This window comes from Tripterygium wilfordii, chromosome 18 (genome assembly GCF_013401445.1).
Source record: "Tripterygium wilfordii isolate XIE 37 chromosome 18, ASM1340144v1, whole genome shotgun sequence".
Classification (NCBI taxonomy): domain Eukaryota; kingdom Viridiplantae; phylum Streptophyta; class Magnoliopsida; order Celastrales; family Celastraceae; genus Tripterygium; species Tripterygium wilfordii.
This window is the reverse complement of record NC_052249.1, coordinates 2,988,401-3,008,533: the sequence shown is the minus strand read 5'-3', so window position 1 is coordinate 3,008,533 and position 20,133 is coordinate 2,988,401. Positions and strand designations below refer to the sequence as shown.

The window sequence follows — 20,133 nt, the reverse complement described above, 5'->3', positions numbered from 1 at the left end:
GGTTCGATTACATTTGGTGGTATTTTCATGAATTATGAAGATTGGTAAGACTTTGTCGCGTACCCTGAGGTGGTATTGTCTGTTTTCTTGTCGTCGAATGTTGCATGAGCAATAATCATACCTGAGGTCTTAATTCTAATATACAAGTATTAGGTTGAATGATAATCTTCATATTCGATTTTTATTCCAAAAATTTGGAGTCGGTTACATAAATTTAGTGAGAAAATCAATGGCGATGCACTACGTGTATTCGTTTATGTCATTGAATCAATGGTGATACACTACGTGTAGTCAAGGAATGTAATAAGGAAGGGGTCTTGAATTCTATAGGCAGATCTTTGTTTAGTACTTTAAGTCATCGTTGCATCACTATCTCTATGTTATACATATTTTATATCATTTTAAATTTTTTTTTTGCAACTTATTTTCTGTTGGTGCTATTTCTACCTTATATTTAATAATCTCATTTCTCACTATATTTTCTCTCGTGTGGCCAAATATCCATCAAAACATTTGCATTTATGCTGTATGCATTTTTTGAAAATGTTGTCTCTTAATAGTCCAACACTCAGAACCATACGTCTTTACAACTTTTGATATCATCCTTATTTTTGTATATAAATATTATAGTATTTCTCCTCCAGTCATCAAGCATCATGTATGTCTTAATAATGTGATTAAATAATTTAGTTAGCCATACTATACCTACATTTTATACGCATTTTCACATTTCAATTGAAATTAAACTTTATCCCCTTTCCCATGTTAGGTTGAATAATGTGTTCATTAAAACTATTTAGGGAATGTTTCTTTCTCAACCCTTCTACACCCAATCTCAAATTGTTTGAATTACATTAATTGATTTGTTCTAAAATTAAGCACATTTGTTTTAACTTTATTCAAGCAAATCAAATCAACAAAAGAAATGCAAAATTGGAAAAAAAAATAATAAATAAATTCATCGGATCAAATATTGAAAAACAAACTTCGCATTTTCTTGTCATGAAGTCCATATTAGGCTTTGAATGACAATGGGAAAAATGTAGTATAATTAACAACATTTCATTTTAAAATCTGTTTGTATATATAATAACATTTCATTTTAAAATCTGTTTGTATATATAATAACAATGTAATAATGCTATAATTTCTTTTGGTGCATTGCTTGGTTTTATTAGATAGGGCACTTTTAACAGTAACAGATGGTTAGAAAGCTTCTACTAGCCTAATCCCAAACAAATAATTCAACTCTGGAGATGTGTTCAGCTAATTAATCACTCATAACATAGGTTTCTTAGAAACTCAAATTGTAAATCAAGAGTTGATGATTTGTGGTTGTGAAAGTAAGCAGATGGTCATCTAAATGATTAAACATCAATGATTGAATTTGATCAAGGATTAAAGAATTTGATAACCACTTGGGTGATAGCCTACTTGATGAATCTATCTAGCCTCAAACTGTATGAACTCGAGAGGTCCTGAGTTCGACTCTCACTGGAAGCAATATTATTGTGGCCCCACGTTGAGATTTGACTCAACTTACCCTATCCTCTGATGAGAAACTTATGTACGCATGGGCCTAATGGCTTGAGTTCAGGCCCATGTCAACTGTCCGTAGGCTAAGGGCAAACTTGATTGGTGTGGTTCATGGTTAAAAATAAATAAATAAATATTGCTGCTGTAAACCACATAGATATGGTGTATTAGCAGGAAAAACTGGGCATAGTCCCTATACATAACTTAAGCTTGAATATAATTTTGTCTCTCCCATCCACCTTCGTATTCTCTATTTCAAACTTCATAAACCATAAGCTTTTGTCTACAATGTGAAGTGGCAGGAGAAACCACACATGCGTAAAGGCACAATTGATCACATTTCAAAAGAATTAAATTTCTCACATACCACGGTAGAAAAAAAAAAGAAAAGAAGAAATAGCCAAAAACCTACAGGCATCCAAATATCGCTTTGGCTGAAAATGCTAAAATGAGAAGATTTGGTAATCTGCGGCAGGATTGCAGGATTCTGAATCGTTGCAGCAAGCAATACCACCGGTCAAATTCATCAATGGATCACCAAAACTGGAAAGCAGTGAAGTGTCGTATAAATCTGCACTCTTTACTTTTGTTCCGCATTTGAAGTTTTCTTCTCGGCTTCTAGCGTTGTTCCCTCCTTGAGTGCTACTTGTGCTTCATTATCCATTCCAAGTGCAGCAAGGGAGACAGCCTGAAGATAAGATGCAATGTGCCATACAGGAGATATAATTTGGGCTTGCATTGCATCACTTATGGCTTCTTGAGGCATATCGCTCATGAGATAAGACAAACTGCGGCGTGCATGTACTGTAGGAGATACCATGGTTCCAACATCAATGAACTGCAAGTGTAAGATGATACTCTGTTAAATAGACTGGTTCATTAAACAGAGGCACAAGCTTGCATTATAAACTACTAGAAAGCATGCATTTACAAGGAAATTATCATAGTTTAAGTTGAACAATCTAGTTCGAGTATATCACAATGAGGATGAAACCCGAGTCTATGAGGACAAACCTGAGTGTACAACTCAATTGCAGTTCTAAAATCTTTCTGCTTGAAAGCAGAGTCACCCTTTTTCTTTATATTCAATGTGTCCTGCATTTCATCAGTCCACATTTGGAAGGAGAGCTGCAGCATAAAAAGGCAAGAAATAAATAGTTCAGAACTATATTAACTGAGATCTTAACAGTTTACATATTACAAATCAAAGGATCGAGTTAGATAGCAAAAAAAAAAGAGGCACTGCAGCAGTTAAGGCAGCATTATCATTTGTGTTACAGAAATTGGAAATATAGAGTCATAGCTCCTGACAGACCCACATTTAAGAGAAAGAAAATGAAACCGTTGGACAGATGCATTGATATCTACAAACAATATTCGAAATGTACTTGGAGCCTATTTCATTTGAAGACCACCGTACCTCGTTTGTCACTCCTTCATCATCTTTATAGCCAATGTTATCTAAAATCTCATGTATGGCAGTCAAGTCCCTCCTTGAGCAAGCCTCGCCAAGTGGAGTCAAAGGAGAGACTGAGGTACTGTGTGGGACACCCATCAAGACATGTGAAGGAACCTACAAGGTAAAGAAAGAGAGACAAACGATTAATCCCTGACTTTCAAATACCGACAGTATTACCTTGATCTTCTACTTTTATTGATCACATTTGCTGGCGTTAACATTGAGTTCCGTAATTTATAGATCATTCTATGTGAATAAAGGAACTTACCTCAGTTTCCTTCTGAAGAGGAGTCAAAGCAGCCACTAATGATTTGGGATTTGGCCTTTCTCGGGGTTCATACTGTAGACATCGAGAAGCTAAGCGTACTAACTCAGTCCCATCATTCTCAGAAAACTGTCCCTCCAAGCAAGAATCTGTAAGACTCTGGAGATTTCTGTCCCTTATCAGGTCAAGTGCCTGGAGCAAATTACTCGTGATTAGCTGTTTTTGTAACTCTAAAGGAAACATCAAGGTGAAAAGTTTATATCATTCTCATGCTGCAGTTGCATGACAAAAGGGTAGCACATTCAGATTCCAGAATGCACAATAAATGAATCCAAACTAAACTTTAGTAAGGCAATTTTAATTTAATTTATATATACTCACATGGCTTGGAGGGATGTGCTTCCCACTCAGGAGGTCAAGCAAAAGAGTGCCGAAGCTATATATTACACTTTCTGGAGTCACTCGACCTGTGTCACATACAAGTCATGTGAAAAGTGTAATGTTGGATAACCCATATTTCAAGTATTAAATGTTGGGGTCCTGAGTCCTAACTCCTAAGGCAGTTTTTGCATCATCCGAAAGCACTATCAGAAACAATCGAAACTCAAAAATAAGCAACAGTATAGAATATCAATTGGACAAAAGCAATCAAGCAAAATTAGCTACCGCTATATTTACAGCAGGAAAAACTGGCAAACATAAGCAATAATATCATCAACCTATTGGTCGAAAACATCACAAGGAGAATAATTCAGAGATACTGAGGATCTGCATTATACCCTAATATATGCTAAGTCACTTGTTCCTTTTGGAACTGAGACAACATCTATACATGGATCTGAAATCCTTTTAATTGGCAGCTTGATGGAAATTCATTGCAAAGGTAACACAATTTCCCACCATAAAAGAAACTGACAATTTATGAATGAAATAAGCACCAATATGTAAAGCAGTAATTGGAAAACCTATCTTTGTCTTTGATATGGTTGGAAACGTATCTTGTAGCTGGAAACTACATTCAAGTTTTTACCATGGTATAAAAGCAGGTTACATATAAGATAAGGAAGCCAGTCGACACTACCTTGAAAATAATATTGTTCAATCACTAGATAAAGCCATTAATCATATAGAGATTAGAGAGTCCAAGATTGATGTTTAAGTAAATAGCAACCTAAAAGAAACATAGTCTGGAGTAAAGCTTTTGCCGGTATCACGTACCCGTTCTTAAATATTCGGGAGGAGTAAATGCCAGATTTGTACTATAACTTTTTCCGTCTCTGCTATTTTTCATCAGGCCAAAGGTTGAAAGTCTTGGATTACTATCCTGCAAAATTCTAGTTCATAAATAGAAAAATGCATAGAGAATCCAACTCCAGAGGTGCTTTGAAATGCAAGGAGCAAGAAGATATATACCTCATCAAATAAAATTCTATAAGCATTAAGATCATGATAAAGAGCACGGCCTTTGCTTGTGCAGTATTCTAGAGCTTGTGCAAGATGTAGAACAACCCGTAATCGCATTGCCCATTTCATAGGTTGTGCTTCCCCTATTTAAATAAATTAGTTCAAATTATTTCACAATAAACAAGAATTAGACAATAAGGAGAAACTGACCTCCTTTGATAGAAACTACAATACCACTACACAGGCAAAAAAAAAGTTTACATTCAGGTGTAATAGCGATTGATTTTTAGGAACATATTTAATTCAAGTATAAACAAGATTTGCCAATTTATTTAGGCAGAGGATGTTTCCTATGTTACTTTCAAACAGTTATTATGAATTTGTGGTAATTAAAAAAAAATTACTGTTCCTCACAAGAAATGCCACTCAATGAAATGTAATAAACCACCAAAATGAGAGTGATCAATTATCCTGATTAAAAGCATTTTTCGTGGAAGAGGTCATTTCGTAATGCAGATCCCACACCAGTCTCTCTATAAGTATGCAAAGATGGTTTCAGTCGGGATTATAAAGGCTCCATTTGACAGCGTGAAACCTGATAGTAGATGAATAACAAAAAAAAGTGTCAAATCTTTCCCAAATCGACACCTAACATTTCTAGCAAAAGCTGATTTCTGTCACCCCAGAAACTAACAATAGAAAAACGTCAGACAATATGCAATAAATTAATTTCAAGTGGAGCAAATAAGACAGCAAAAACCTTCCATCAGCATGGAAAAACAACTTACAATGAAAAAGGTGTTTTGCAAGTGTCTCATTGGGTATATATTCTGCCACAAGCAACCTCTCATCACCTTCACAACAACAACCAAGCAAATTCACCAATCTGTTGTGGCGTAGCTGTCCCACAGTTTTAGCTTCCTCCTATTTTTGCAAAAGGAATTTGTCTGAGCAGCAGTCATAAATAACTAAATGTGGTATAACTATAAATGCACTCACTCATGGACACACAGACACAAACATACACACAGTCATGCACAAATGATAGCATGTTAAAGGTTAAGATAATCTAGACTAGTTTGAACACCAAGTTGATCATGTACTTCCTTGGAAAGAATGGCTCATGTCGAAGGGAGGCAGAGAAACTTTTGCATACTAAAATAAGGCCAAATATATAGGAATTGCAGATCATGTCAGAAAGCCCATACCAGAAATTGTCGTGCATCAGGCCATGCCACTCTGTTAAAGCGCTTAACAGCAATTCTCCTCTGATTCTGCATCTTTCCTTTGTAAACAACATTTGGAGCCTTCTCCCCATGTTCAGATACAATGTTCTCAACTGCAAACCCGGAAGTTGCATTTTTAAGCTGTTCAAATGTGAATTCATGAAACGCAGGCAAGTTATCAACCTCACTCTTCTCCTCATTCTCTGCAACAAACATAACACAAAAACAAATACAGAAACATTAACCACAACTTTCTTCCATTCTCAGCAGATACGAAAACTGCATCAGAGAACTTTCACCCACCAACATCAGGAACTTCGAGAACAGCAGCCTTGAACTGAGAATCCCAGCAGCATGGCGTGAGCTTGGAGCATTGGCACCCCATCTCAATATCACGAATCAAAGCCTAAATGGTTGATATCTGACAACCCTACACCTGCTAAACACAATTAACATCATCCACTTATAATATGGTTCAAAGCAGCAAAATCAATATGATTGTATAGTCAACAATAGTGGTTTTCCTGACCTAATTACTTGGTTTAAAAGGTCCTCAAAACTGATTGAAATCAAATTAACCCACTCTTTCTTAAAAACACCACAACCGGGAATTAATTACAACCTTATATGAGTTCATTGAGAAGCACAATCAACTGGAAGAGCTTTAAGCCCCATTAGTCCATGTATCGATAATCGATCAATCCCTATTAAACCAAACATACAAGCTGCATCAATGAAATACATGATGGAGAGTTTCTACTTTCTTCTGAGTCAACATTACAAACCCATTCCTTCACTGGTAGGGAGCAGCAATGATTAAAGCTGAACTACTTCAAAAAATAAAAATAAAAATAAAAAGAGATACTTACTAACTATACTAGAAATCCAATATACCACTCTTAAATGGAAAGATTGCCCAACCAAGTAGCTGAAGTAAAAGTAAACCAAATAAAGAAAAAAATCAACAGAGAAGAGCAGTACCTCATGAAGTGCTCCTCCTTTCTTGAGTCAACTCTGCAACACTGAAGGCTCAAACAACCGCTTCAAAGTCTATCGATTTGACAAGATCCACATTCGGCACTCAAAAAAGCACCAAAACCATCAAATCAAAGCTAATTTCGATCCCAGTATATACACAACTAAACCTCCTCGATCCACCACAAGAATTTCTTACTAAACGAACTAAAAAAATCAGCTCAAGATCTGCAGATAACCGAGAATGAGAATGTCGTCGGCTTAGCAGAGATCAGATCAGAGCAGTTGATGCTTGATTTACATGTACATATATATACAAACAACATCTGCGTGTGTATCGTTCGGTCGAGTCTCTTCTGGTTCCGCTGGTCGAGTTTTTTGGGGATAAAATAAGGCAAATTATTATTACCGACAATTCAACAAATTTTTATATTGCAAAAAGCCCTACAATTACAATCTGCTCATTATTTTAAAACAATTTTATTATTAAAAACAAACAAGTGGTGTAATTATCATTTCTATTAATTTTAAAAAACGATAATAATGTGAGCGAGTGTGGTTTTGGATTGGACTGCAACTCTAAAAGTGTCTCTGTTCAGAGAATGTAACAGCTAGAGAGAGATAGAGGAGGGCCTCGGACAAAAATCTGTTCGGTTCAGATAATGAAACTTGTTTGATTTGGATTAAATCAAATTTGGATATAAATTATATATCGAAAATTCATGTTCAAACACAAAATTTTTGTTCAATTTACTTGTTTGAATCTTAATCCGGATTAAGTTTTTATCTGATTTATTTATTCAAATTTAAATCAATATAAATTTAATGAATTAATTATGTCCAAAATTTAATTTGAATTATGGTTCGAACATATAAATATTTCTTAAATATGTCTTATCCAACTCAAAACCGATTTTTTTTTGCCACTCTTCGGGGCCAGGCAACGGCCAAAAGCAAGAACAGCTGCGTCCCTCCCATCATCATTTCTCCATGCTCCCGCCGTAATCATTTCAATTTCACGCTTTAATTACTTTTCTGCTGGTGGTTTGGTTGGTTAAAGATAGACAAACGGTGCCGTTTTTTGTTTCTGAAAAGTGAAAAGTTATTAAAAAATTGTCGTTTCGGATCCTAGTACACGCGCAAAATCATTGTTAACTTTTTGAAAGGTAAAGGTGAAAAAGGTGAAAAAAACGTTGTAAAAATTAAAAAAACATCACGCGGTTATGCCCCACAGGACAAATGCGTCGTCGTATCACGTGTTTGGGAGAACAAAGTAAAGATGAGAAGGTATGGGACAAAATTGGATGAAAGAGAGGAAGTTTGGGTTGACTATTGGAAATATTGAAAGTTCAAGGGCCAAAGTGAATATCGTTCTTCTTCAATTTAATTATTCAACCGGGTTAGGGTTCAGGCAATACAGTCAGAGAGCAGAAAAAGATGTCGAAGAAGAACAATTTATCTCGCAGAAAGAAACAGTACGAGTGATCTTCAAAGTAATCGTACACTCTTTCTCTCAATTTATAGTTATGGATTTATCTAATTGACTTTCTTTGTGACTGTGAACTTTTTATTTGGTGATATAGGAGAGAAGCAAGAAAAGGAAACGAAACAGAAGAAGCTGCAAGCGAAGAAGAATAAGATGAAAATGAGCTTCCTTCCTTTATGCTCTTTATTTGTTTCCTTGATCATGATATCTCGTGTGACGTACATATAAGCATGTATTTGATTGCTAAGACAATATGGAAATTTAGAATTTTAATTTATAAGTTTGTATTTGATTGCTGAGAAATCAGGAAATAAGCATTGCAATTGGACTTTAAATATTGTGTTTTTAGTTGTTTTCTAAGTGCTGAAATTTTCATTTTTCTAGTTAAGATTAATTCAGTTCGATTAGTTTTCGCAGACCTAGATCTGGTGTGTGGTTTGTCATTGCTTATTATCCGAATGCTTATGCTTATTTTTGAGTAGGAATGATATACTTGAGCGAAAATAAGCTCAACCTGGTTAAAAGCAGCAACGCCAAACCACCAGCCCCTAGTTATGTTCCACTTTTTTAGCTTGGGGAAGGTGGTTGGATGGAAACTATATTTGTGGTTTGTCTCCGTGATGCCAAGGTTAAAATGTAGCAATCTTGCATCTGTTTCAATACTTTCCGTCTTCTTATGGAGTTGAAGCATGTCAAATTTATTTTTTTTCCTAATTCTGGATTCCGTCTGGTCATGTGGGTTATGGAACAAGTGGCAGGGGATGTTCATTTGTAAATTTGATTTGATTAGCATAGTTTTCCATGACAAGTTCTTTCAAGCAAGTTGTTCCTTCATTTTTCTCTTTAAATTTGGGCAATGGTTAATTTTGTTTTGTATACCTGTCTAATCAGGTCGATGGTAATGAGAAGGAAATGAAGGGTGCAAGTGGGTTTCAAGTCAGGAAGAGAACTGAAGACCTAATTGCCACCATTGGCAAAAGCTAAGGCTGCTCAGGCCATGGATCTTGACAAATGAGGTTCTATATAATCGACATTTTTGTTTTTTGTTTAGAAGAAGATTGTTCAAATTAGAGAGAACTAGATCCTTGACATGGATAAGCATTATGTATTCAGCTCCGTGATTTCTTATTTTGAGAAGAACTTTATAATGATGTTGTCTTTACTACTTACACGTTGTTATTGTATGTGCTTCTAGAGGGCATCTGATGCATCAGTTGGTGAATATTGGACTATTGCAGTTACCATATGTTGTTTCTTCTTTTGTTCAGGGGTCCTTAATTGCCAGGGTAGTTAGAGCTGTTGCATGCCTAAAATTTAGAGGGCAATTCGCAGGGACATTAGGATATATTTTGAACATAAAATATGTGAGGATTTATATATGGAGTATTCCTGCAACAGCTTCGCCCCTGTGAAATTGATGAGTTATTATTTTACTTGTGAATTCCTGAAGTTCTTGCTTGGAAAGTATTAAGCTGGACTAGTAGCAGGAGGGAGATTGCCTTGTATATATGCTGGCTGCTGCTATCTTAAGGCATGTGTTGGAGGATAATATGGGTTAATGCATTTGAGGAACTAATTTGCTGCTCATAGGCAAGGTTGTTAGAGTCGCATGAATCGGGATTCATTTCGACTTTGAACGAAGACGATACAAATTGCTGTTTCAATCACATTGCGGAATGAATCATGCGATTCTGTGAAGATGACTCTTATTTGCACCCCATTTTTTGCTAAGTACACCCCAATCTAATGTATTTTCAAAGGGTGAATGGGGTGTACTTAGCAAAAAATGGGGTGCAAATAAGATTCATCTTCTGTGAATCGCTTGAATCATGCGATTCTGTGAATCGCTGGAATCGTCTGAATTGAAGACTCAGACGATTCAGACTATTGAGGAAAACTAAGGACTCGTTGACTTTGTTAGCCATGACGTACAACCACCAAAAAAAAAAAAAAAAAAAACATGCCTGCTTCAGCCGGAAATCAGAAAATTAGATGACGAAGATGAAATGAAGGAGGAGAAGAAGTAATCAGAAAGCAGGTTCTGATTGTTATAGTTGGTGTTTTTTTTTTCCCTGAGTGTTGGGTTTAACTTCCGCAGGAGCATCGATTTTCTGGTTAAATACGTTACGAGATGTTTCTCTATATGTTGTGATTTCCTGTTTACAATAGAGGATATCTTGTGCCATTCTTTTTTCTAGAAAGCTGAGAAAATCTTTGCTCATGTAGCTGGGACTTCATTTTTGTCTCAATTTGAAAGTTGGAACTTGGAACAGATTTTATAGGAATCTGCCTAGCAGTTCAGTTTCATGGTCTCCATAGCTCCTCCCCCCATACGCAAGATTTCTTCTTCAGTATTGTAGCTGCGATTTGCCATTTGCATGGTCGTTGTTGCAGAACAGCTTTGCTACCTGTGCTTAGGCCCCAAATGGGGGGCCCTGCAGTAGATCTTCTACTGCAGGTCCTGCATTAGGCTCATTTGAGCCATCAATTCTTTTTAAAAAAATACCTAAAAATAATAAATGTAATGTTTTTATTGTTTAGATCATCATCATGTATTTTTTTGAGGAAAAAAAAATTAAATTGATCGATAAAAGATTGATACAAATATGAAGCATTTTCTATCCTTAGATTTTAAACACCTATTTATCTTGTTATCATTTCTCAATGAATTTAGTTTTTTTTACCTTGAAAAAAATATATGATGTTAATCTATACACTAGATACTTTACATTTAAATATTTTAAATAATTTATTAAAAATTATTAGAGTCCCTAATGGCTCTAATGCAGGCCTTGCAGTAGATGACCCATTGCAGGGCCCCTGAACTTGCTTAGGCCCATAAAGAGCAAACTCCAACAGCTCTTGTTTTGCAGGATGAAAACTCAAAGGAGTCCAAATCATCCCCCACTTCATCAGCTCCTGCATCCACTGGTAAAGCAGCTTATGGCTAGATGTTACGGATCAATGTAGCTCTGTTTATAGTTTATTTTAATCCATTTATAAAAATATTAGTTTTATATTTTTAAAATTCTTTTTATTATTTAGTTTATGGGTCATTCTTCTTTTATCTTATATATTTCTCTATTCATTAGGGACCGGTTCATTGGTTCAATCAGTGAGTCATCGATAATACTGCAAGTTCAATTGAAAAATAAAAAATATATTATAATTAAACTTAATACTAAAAAATCAAAATCAAAATTACCCAACAAAAATATAATTACCCAAAAAAAATTGTATGTAATATTCACATTTGACAATGTAATAATAATATATTATAATAATTATATTCATATAGATTATATTGATATATTTTGATAACTGATAATTGATATACATATTTTGATATTATCATATTGTATGTGAAAAAAAATGAAATATAGATAATTAAATTACAAAAAAAAAATTCAATGAGTCATTTAACCCTAAAAAATAACATCTTCGGATCATATAAAATCGGTTTGGTCTCCGAGTTTTCGGTTTGGTCGCCCAATGTGACCAATTTTTGTTGGGTAAATGGCCTACGAGGTATTATTGATAGGATCGTTCGGGCTTGATGGTTGGGTCATTGGGTTTTTGATCCGACAGCCCGGCACGGTCCGATTTTTATAACACTGATTGCGAGATGCAAATCTTTTGAAATATGATTGTTTCAATGGTCCTTTAGAATCCGAAAATCTCTATCTTATGCACATTGGAAGAGAGACACTGGGACCTATAGATATACCTAAGTGGGTAGTCTATCCTCATCGCTAGTATTTGTCCTCTTTAACAGTTGCAGCAATTCAGCATTTATTAGAAAGTTTGCGTTTGTGATTCGCTAGAACTTTAGTGCAGGTGCAGTAGGTCAAAGCTTGCCGAGCCTCGGGAAGAAATAATGTGAGGACCAAGGGGAGTCTTATTTTTCAAATTGCAAGTCTCTTTCATCTCCCAGCTGTACATGCTTTTGTGCTAAACTCATGTAATGTGCATTTTTCAAATACAGTTCACCATCTCGACAACCAACACACTTAATCTTTTTTTTGCTTTACAACTGCTACATCTTTGTCTTCCACTTGGCCACTAACCACTCGTAATAGTTTCATTGGTTATCTCTTCGAATTTAGGACATATGATGTCCGAGTTGGGAATTCTAACCAACCAATTGAGGTATTTTTATAAAATTCTAATTTCATAGGCTTGTTGCACTTCTATGTCCCTACCCACTTGACTTCGACCTAATCGAGTTATTGCAATGGGCAACATTTGTTTGCCCATAGATCTTAGATTTTCTAAATTTGATGGCTCATGGTTATGGACTCAAATTTGCGCACAACAATAAGTTTTTAATGTCTCATTTTTAATGGGCCAAGCAACATGGCATGGAATCATGTTTGTCCACATATTGGCTTCATTTGAGGCCCACCTCAATTATCGCATTCACAACTACACAAAAAATTTTACTGAGTCCCACCTATATTACATCAAAAAAGAAAACCTAATAAATTTATATCATTGTATTAATACATTTTGTTGCCTCAGTCACATCTCAAAATATCCAAACACATCAATAAAACACATTCTCAATGTATTTTGTTGGTTCCAATAAAATCACACCATTCTAACGTGATGCGAACTGTTGGACTAAGTGATTATTCGTTTAAAAAAATCTTCCTCTTCCACTACATACTATATGAGCCCGTTTGGGGGACTTTTTTACACAACAACTTATGCTTATTGAGCGATACCTTGTGAATGGCAACCAAACGGTCATTTCGTGACACATAAACCGAGACCATTTCGTGATAATATATTGCCCATTTTGAGATTGTCCGAATTTCAACAATTTAGAGACCATTCTGGCAGCATATTACAAAACTACCCTCAAATTTCAATGTTTGGACGCTTATGCCACTCGTGTGAACCATACATATTGAACAACTTTCTCATGTACCTGCGCACAGGATCTCTCGTCGCTGCTAGCACCGACGCTTTCTCTTCTCCGGCAATCGCACGGAAACGCCAGTACAACGGCAGTGCTAACAGTGTGCCTTCACCTTTGATTGCGATTGTGAATCTTGAAAGGACGACAAGGATAGACTCCCTGAAGTCTGTGGAGGATGAGGTTTTGGTTATGGAGTTTGGATACGGTCGCTATGGGTATAACTGCCAAGTAATGAGATAATCTGATTTTGTGGCACTCAATACATTTATTTTCTGAATGCAATTTTTTGCTCATAATGAGATAATCTGACTTTGTGGTAGATATGTCTAGGGATGGCAAAAAAAAAATCGATCCGAGCATTATCCGTAGGGTACTCGATCCATTTAAAACCCAAAAACCGATCCTATAGGTTTTGGAAACGGTTTTGGTTTTGGTTTTCAAATCCGTCATGATTTAGTTTTTTGTGTCGAATTTAGGGTACCCGAACAGTTTAATAAAAAGATCCATTATAGTAATAATATTATAAATCATCTATAAAGGTATAATACTAGGATACTAAATTATAACATGATAAAGCATATTAAAGCGTATATATTTATAGAAGCATACTAATAAAACTATAAATTAAACTAATTTGAATTATAAAATCATAATTAATATTAATCATACTCGATATTAATTTATATTAATATAATCATCAAAGAAAAAAATAAAAAATATTAAAAGTTAAATGGTAAACGGATACCCGATGGTAAATGGTTATGGAACGGTTCCTGGTTTGGAAATTTAAATGATTTTTTAAATGGTTTTGGAACGGTTTTGGTATAGAGTATCTTAAATGGAAACGGTTTTGGTATTTCCTAATTGGAAGGGTACCCGACCCGTTGCATCCCTAGATATGCCTGCATAATTACGTATTTAATGTTTATTTTAAATATTTAATATTTATTTTATCATTTATTTTAATATGTTATAACTTAAATGCATAATACCCTTATACTTAATTTGCATAACAATTATAACACCGTATATGCTTATCAGTAAAAGTTATACCAAACACCTATCAACATTTTAGGAATCATTTATTTTACCATTTATTATCGTCATTTATTATTTATAATATATGTTATTATCAAAATTGTGCGGGTGGTTTTTAGTTCAATAATTATACTTTTCTTTTGGCAGCCAAAGTCTACAATTAATTGGCAATTTGGACCAAGATTTCTGTTCAAATTTCAAAGCAAAAATTATAAGAAGAGAAAAAAAAGAGCTGAAAGTTTGACCACCAAGGTTGGAATCCAAGTTTGGTGTTGATCACTCTTGTCGGGGGACCCATTTATGGTTTAGTCAACATCACTACCAACATGTACTTTGAATGTAAAAAAAATAAATTGAATCGTATAAACTAATTGGATATTTCTCTTAGAATAATACTTGTGTTAAGTGGGCTACATGATTGTTTATAATCAATAACTATTTTGACATTGTTTATGGTTTGATGCTCCGTATAGAATAGTATAATTTTGTTTGTATAAATTAATAATTGGATAAATTGATGTATACTTTAATTCTAATTTTTTTTAAATACTATAGAGAATTATGTTTGTGGTTAGAGTCGAACCTTGGGCATACATATGTCTAATCCAATCGATTGTTAACGAAGCCGACTCTCATTGGTTACTTTAATTCTATTTAGTGTTTGGAAAAAACATGGTAGTTGGTTTGTATAGTATAATTCTTATACAATACATTATTTGTTTTGTTATTACACCAAATCATAGTATAAGATATGTAATAATATATCTGAACTATCCCTAACTAAAACAATTATTATTATTTTTATCATTTCATTCGTATTAGTTTTTCTATAGAAATTTAAAGATAAAAAAATCATTAGATTTTGTGGTTATAGTTTTTTTTAGGGTACGGTAAGTATATAAAGTGACATGTGATTAAGGTTTGTTTTTTAAAGCTGGTGTTTTTTATCATTTGACGTGTTAACTATTATCCTAAGCATTTCGTGTAAAATTAAAACATGTTGAAGGTGTTTTAATATTATAATGCATGCACTATATAAGAGACTCATTTTATTAAAAGATAATTTCATTAAAAGATAATTTTATAATATATGAAGTTTTATCCTCTAGTTCAAACGGATCCTTAGATTTAAAGGTAAAACGAGAGTTATATTTTACGAGTCAATTTCTGGTTATTATTTTTTAAAATTCCATTATTGAAAGTTTTTGTTTACACGCGTAATCAATCATGCCGACTTTAGTTCATTATCTGGTTATTACCTTTTTGCTGTACATTAAAAAAAGAAAATCTTGTCTTGATATTGGAATAAAGTTATCATAATTTTGACAAAAAAGATTACATGGAGGATCCTAATCCAAATCGAATTTAAGATATCTTGGGCCTACCAAACAATTTCTATTGCCAACCATTGCCACTAAAGCACAACCCCATGGAGGGTTGTTCATAAATAATAATTCATTCCTTATTAAGATTGAGTGTTGTCTTTACATAGTAGTTAGGTATCCTGTGAATAATATCAATTAAGAAAAGGAGTTATTAAAAAATAGGGTTGAAATGTACTTTGGTTCACTCTAGTCGAGAAAAAAAAAAGACTTTTGTAATCCCAAACATACCAAAAGTACCATAAAAATAATCCTTATAATAATTTACAAATATCAACTTTATTGTCCAACATTGTTTTATAATGACAGTGGATAAGTCCACTGGTCACATATCAGATATACAAAAGATAAATACGATATCGTTTTCGGTTAAAAAAAATGATAAGCCCCTTAATGACTAATATATCTAGGGTTGTTCAAAACCAAATCGAGATTTTTAATACAGTTTTACTTTTTTTAAAAATAAAATTTCAGTTTCAATCTTTGGAGATGAGGAGACGGTGATCGCCTCCACCACCTCATCCTCTCATGAGTGTTTCTATTATAGCATTTGTAAGACGAGTCATTGCTCAACCAGTGTGTGTTAATATTACCCTACGTTATCTCCCGCACTAGACCTCGATCCAAGTCTCATTTAATCCATGGGGGTTCCAGGATCTTCTATGTGACCCGGAGAGTTTGCGAGCCAATTTTTCGATAGGTAGTTGGGTGATTTCCACGTCACAAAAGAATTGGAAAAAAAAAGAAGAGAAAATGCAAGTCAATGGAGTATCTAATTTTAAATGGATAATAAATGTGATAACCAAAATGTTTTTTTGAATTATTTATATAAAAAACGAAAATTTCAATTAAAGAGATATTTTGGCATCAATGCATCATGGACTTTCAACATTGGCAGCGGTTAGTGGTATCAGAAAAAAGCTCACATGCATACAAAAACCTCCCTTCCTTCGCCATAACCCCAACGCATCAGCATGCGCGTGTTTCTACCGCGGTATCGTTTTGTTTGTGTTCTTAACCGAAAAAAAGATTTAATATCGCCAACTTTAAGGTTTTGTTTGGTATCATTTTCAAAAATTATGAAAATGTTGTCATCAAAAAGTGATCCAAGGTGGTGATGATTTATAGGTGTGTCAAGGTTTATAGTTTCCTACACAAATTTGAATGAAGTGCGCTTTGTTGAGATTAGAATGAAGAAGAATAAATAGACATCAAGAACAATTTACACAACGATGGTTGACATTGAAACTTGACAAGAAATAAATACAAGAGAATTTGGAATGAAATGCGCTTTGTTGAGATTAGAATGAAGAAGAATAAATATACACCAAGAACAATTTACACAACGATGGTTGGCATTGAAACTTGACAAGAAATAAATACAAGAGAATTTGGAATGAACAATATAATATTTGCTAGAAATTGACAAGGATTTGGAAAGTAATTGGAATGCTAGGAAGCTTGAAAGTGACTTTGGGGGCTTGAGTTTTTGTTGTCTGTTTGACTGATTGTTTGTGTGTGTGTCATTTCTCTGTCTATCTACCAGCTTTTATACTTTTTGTCTTGCACGAAATTCTCCTTCCATAAACCATGATCTCACTGCAGTTAACCTTCATTTGTGCCATTTTCTATCAGTTTGAAGCCATTACCACCTCTTCATATCAGTTTTTCCCTTCTCTCATAAGCTGCCACCTTGTTGTAACAACCACAACTTCTTTCATTTTACACGGGCCACTTCCAGCACACTCCTTCCTGGCTTCCTGGGCCATTTTTTCAGCAATTGGGCTTCTCTTCCTTTCCAATATGGGCTTATAGGCTGTATCGTTCCAAATCATAATAGGCTGCACCATGGGCCTTGCACATGTTCTAAGCCCATTAGGCTTAACATATGTTTGGTGCCAACATAAAACAAAAACATAAAATATAAAATGAAAACATAAATTTGACAACCAGTTTGGTTGCGTATTTAAAACAAAAGATGAAAATATAAATATGATTCAAGGTGAGATAGTCATGCGAGATGTCGTGAAACTCTATTTTTGATTCAAAGAAAAAGTCAATGGCCAAAGTTCGGCCCAGGCCCAACAAGACCCATAAGCCAGCCCTGGGCCCCTAGACCACCCCTACGATTGTCCCGGGCCAGTAGCCCGACCCGGCCTCAAAGATCTTCTCGGGAAAAACCCAACCTTGACGACCGTCCTAGGATAGAACCGACCCCGAAGATCGTTTCGGGACCGATTCGATCCCTATGACCATCCCTGACAAACTCGACCCCGACAATCATCTTGGGACAGACCCTGTCCCGAAGATCGTTCCGGGACCGACCCAATCCCTATGACCGTCTCGAGACAGACTTGGCCTCGAAGATCATCCCTAGACAGACCAGACCCTGATGACCATCTCGAGACCAAGCAGGCCCCAAAGCTTGTCTCAGGACCGACTCACCCCAAAGCCGGTCCCGAGATAAACTCAACCTCAAAGATTGTCCAGGGACTGACCAAAATCAGACAATTGTCCCAGGATTGACTGACCTCGAAGACTGTCCTAGGACCGACCTGGCCCCGAAGATCATACCGAGACATACCAAACCCCAAAACCCATACCGGGACAGACCCGAGCTTGAAGACCATCTCAGGAGAGACCCGACCCCAAAGACCATCCTGAGACAAACCAGACCTGGAAGCCTGGCCCGGGACCGACTTGGCCCAAAGTCCGTAGCCAGACCTATAATCGACTTAAGCCCAAAACCCGACTTGGGCCTGTAGCCCAGCTATGCTTGAGATCGACCCGAGCCCAAAATTTGGCTAGGGACACACCCATGCCCGAAAATGAGAAAATGAGAGAAGGGTCGGTACGCATGTCGTGTGAGAGGGAAATGTGGTCGTCGTGTGTGTGGTGTTTTAAAAACTCTTTTTTTTTGTGTTTTTAAAATTTTTTGAAAACGTGTCGTAGCTTTTCATAAAAAGGAAAATAAAAAATACAAACAAACACTATTTTTTTTTTTTTTTTTTTTGTGAAAACCAAAACAACAAAAAATAATAGTGATACCAAACAGGATCGAAATTTGAAAATTCAACATTCCAATTACTTATCCAATCTTTTTTTTGCTAAATTCTTTGTTTTTTTTAAACAAAATGAAGGTATCAAACTAGGAATCTTGTAATGTCTAGACAAGGCAAGGATTATTAGTTTAGTCTCCACATGATTATTCAAAATTTACCCATTGGGAGGTTATTTTTGGCAACGGATCCCGTCTGTTTGGCGAGGCAGATCCTCTCTGCCAAACAGACTGTATACTTGTATTGTATTGGATAGATGCATCAAAGAACAAATATGAATCAAGAAACTCGAGTGCACTGTTTTGCTGTTGTAATCCTTGAAATATTGTTTATTCTACTCCCAATAGCATAAATAAACTTTGCGAGATATGCCAATAACACAATTCTTTTTTTTACGAAGTTTTGTGCTATTATTAGTAGCACATTATGTTAATTTTTGATAATAAAAAAATAAATTTAGAGCTGAGCTAGACCGCCCTCTTTGGAATGATTTAGAGATCAAGCTTTCGGAATATGTTATTTGCGGCGATTAATTTTAGAGTAATGCTACATCCACCCAAAATAAAACTATCATTATACCCCAAATTTATGTGGCATGTGAAATAACCATTGATTACAAACACACAAGTAGAATCCATTTAACATTCAATATTTCACATTAATTGAAGGTTAAAATGGGCGAATTTGTTCTATTTGGATTAAACCAAGTTCGAATATAAATTATATATCCGAAATCTGGGTCCAAACATAAATTTTTTTTCTGATTTAAAATTGGGTCCGGGTCTAAACACATAAATCTTGTTTAGTTTAGTTGTTCGGACCCTAATCCGGATTAAGTTGTTATCTGATTTATTATTTGTCTGGATTTAAACCAATCCGGGTGTGGTTAATTAAATACTTTCAAAATTCAATCCGGGTTAGGGTCCGGTCATATAAATATTTAGTAAACAAGTGATATTGTCCGACCCAAAATCGATTTTTTTTGACACCTTATGTATGAAGCATTATTCAATTAGTTTATAAATTTATGTTGTTACGGCAAAAAAAAAAACACAACTTTCACCCTGAGGACTCATCAGTGGAAGGCTGTGATGCGAGTGATCAGTACTGCCAACCTGTGCGCGTGGGACGTTTAGTCTCCACATAGTGCCTCTGCTGATGATAATCCAGCATTTGTGTTCGTACGTATTTTCTTATCCATTATCCAAAACATTATAAAATTCAAAATTAAAATATCGGATTCATCCAATAATAAACATTTTTTTTCACTTTTCTTCCTTCAAAAATAAAAAATAAAAAAGATTTCTGTTCAAAATCTTTTGTTTGTTTCTGGTCTTTCTCTCTCCCTACATCAGTAAAGCAAAGGATCATACTCAATA

The 20,133-nt window shown here is 35.0% G+C and overlaps 1 protein-coding gene across 5 annotated transcripts; it reads right to left on the bottom strand.

Moving 5' to 3' along the window:
* Window positions 1-1,684: 1,684 nt before the first annotated feature.
* LOC119984643 (serine/threonine-protein kinase BSK3-like) lies at window positions 1,685-7,275 on the bottom strand. Of its 5 annotated transcripts, none has more exons than XM_038828699.1 (12): window positions 6,872-7,275; window positions 6,513-6,594; window positions 6,194-6,329; window positions 5,873-6,093; window positions 5,453-5,588; window positions 4,674-4,807; window positions 4,479-4,584; window positions 3,642-3,727; window positions 3,264-3,452; window positions 2,957-3,109; window positions 2,551-2,664; window positions 2,117-2,374 (listed from the first exon to the last, which is right to left on the bottom strand). In XM_038828699.1, the coding sequence occupies exons 3-12, from the start codon at window positions 6,273-6,275 to the stop codon at window positions 2,117-2,119; spliced, it is 1,479 nt and encodes a 492-aa protein (XP_038684627.1). In that variant the 5' UTR covers window positions 6,276-6,329; window positions 6,513-6,594; window positions 6,872-7,275. The 5 variants fall into 5 exon arrangements, with proteins under 5 accessions (XP_038684623.1, XP_038684627.1, XP_038684626.1 ...); XM_038828698.1 differs by having other exon boundaries at window positions 6,194-6,326; XM_038828695.1 differs by lacking the exon at window positions 6,513-6,594 and having other exon boundaries at window positions 1,685-2,374; window positions 6,194-6,326; window positions 6,872-7,273.
* Window positions 7,276-20,133: the final 12,858 nt, after the last annotated feature.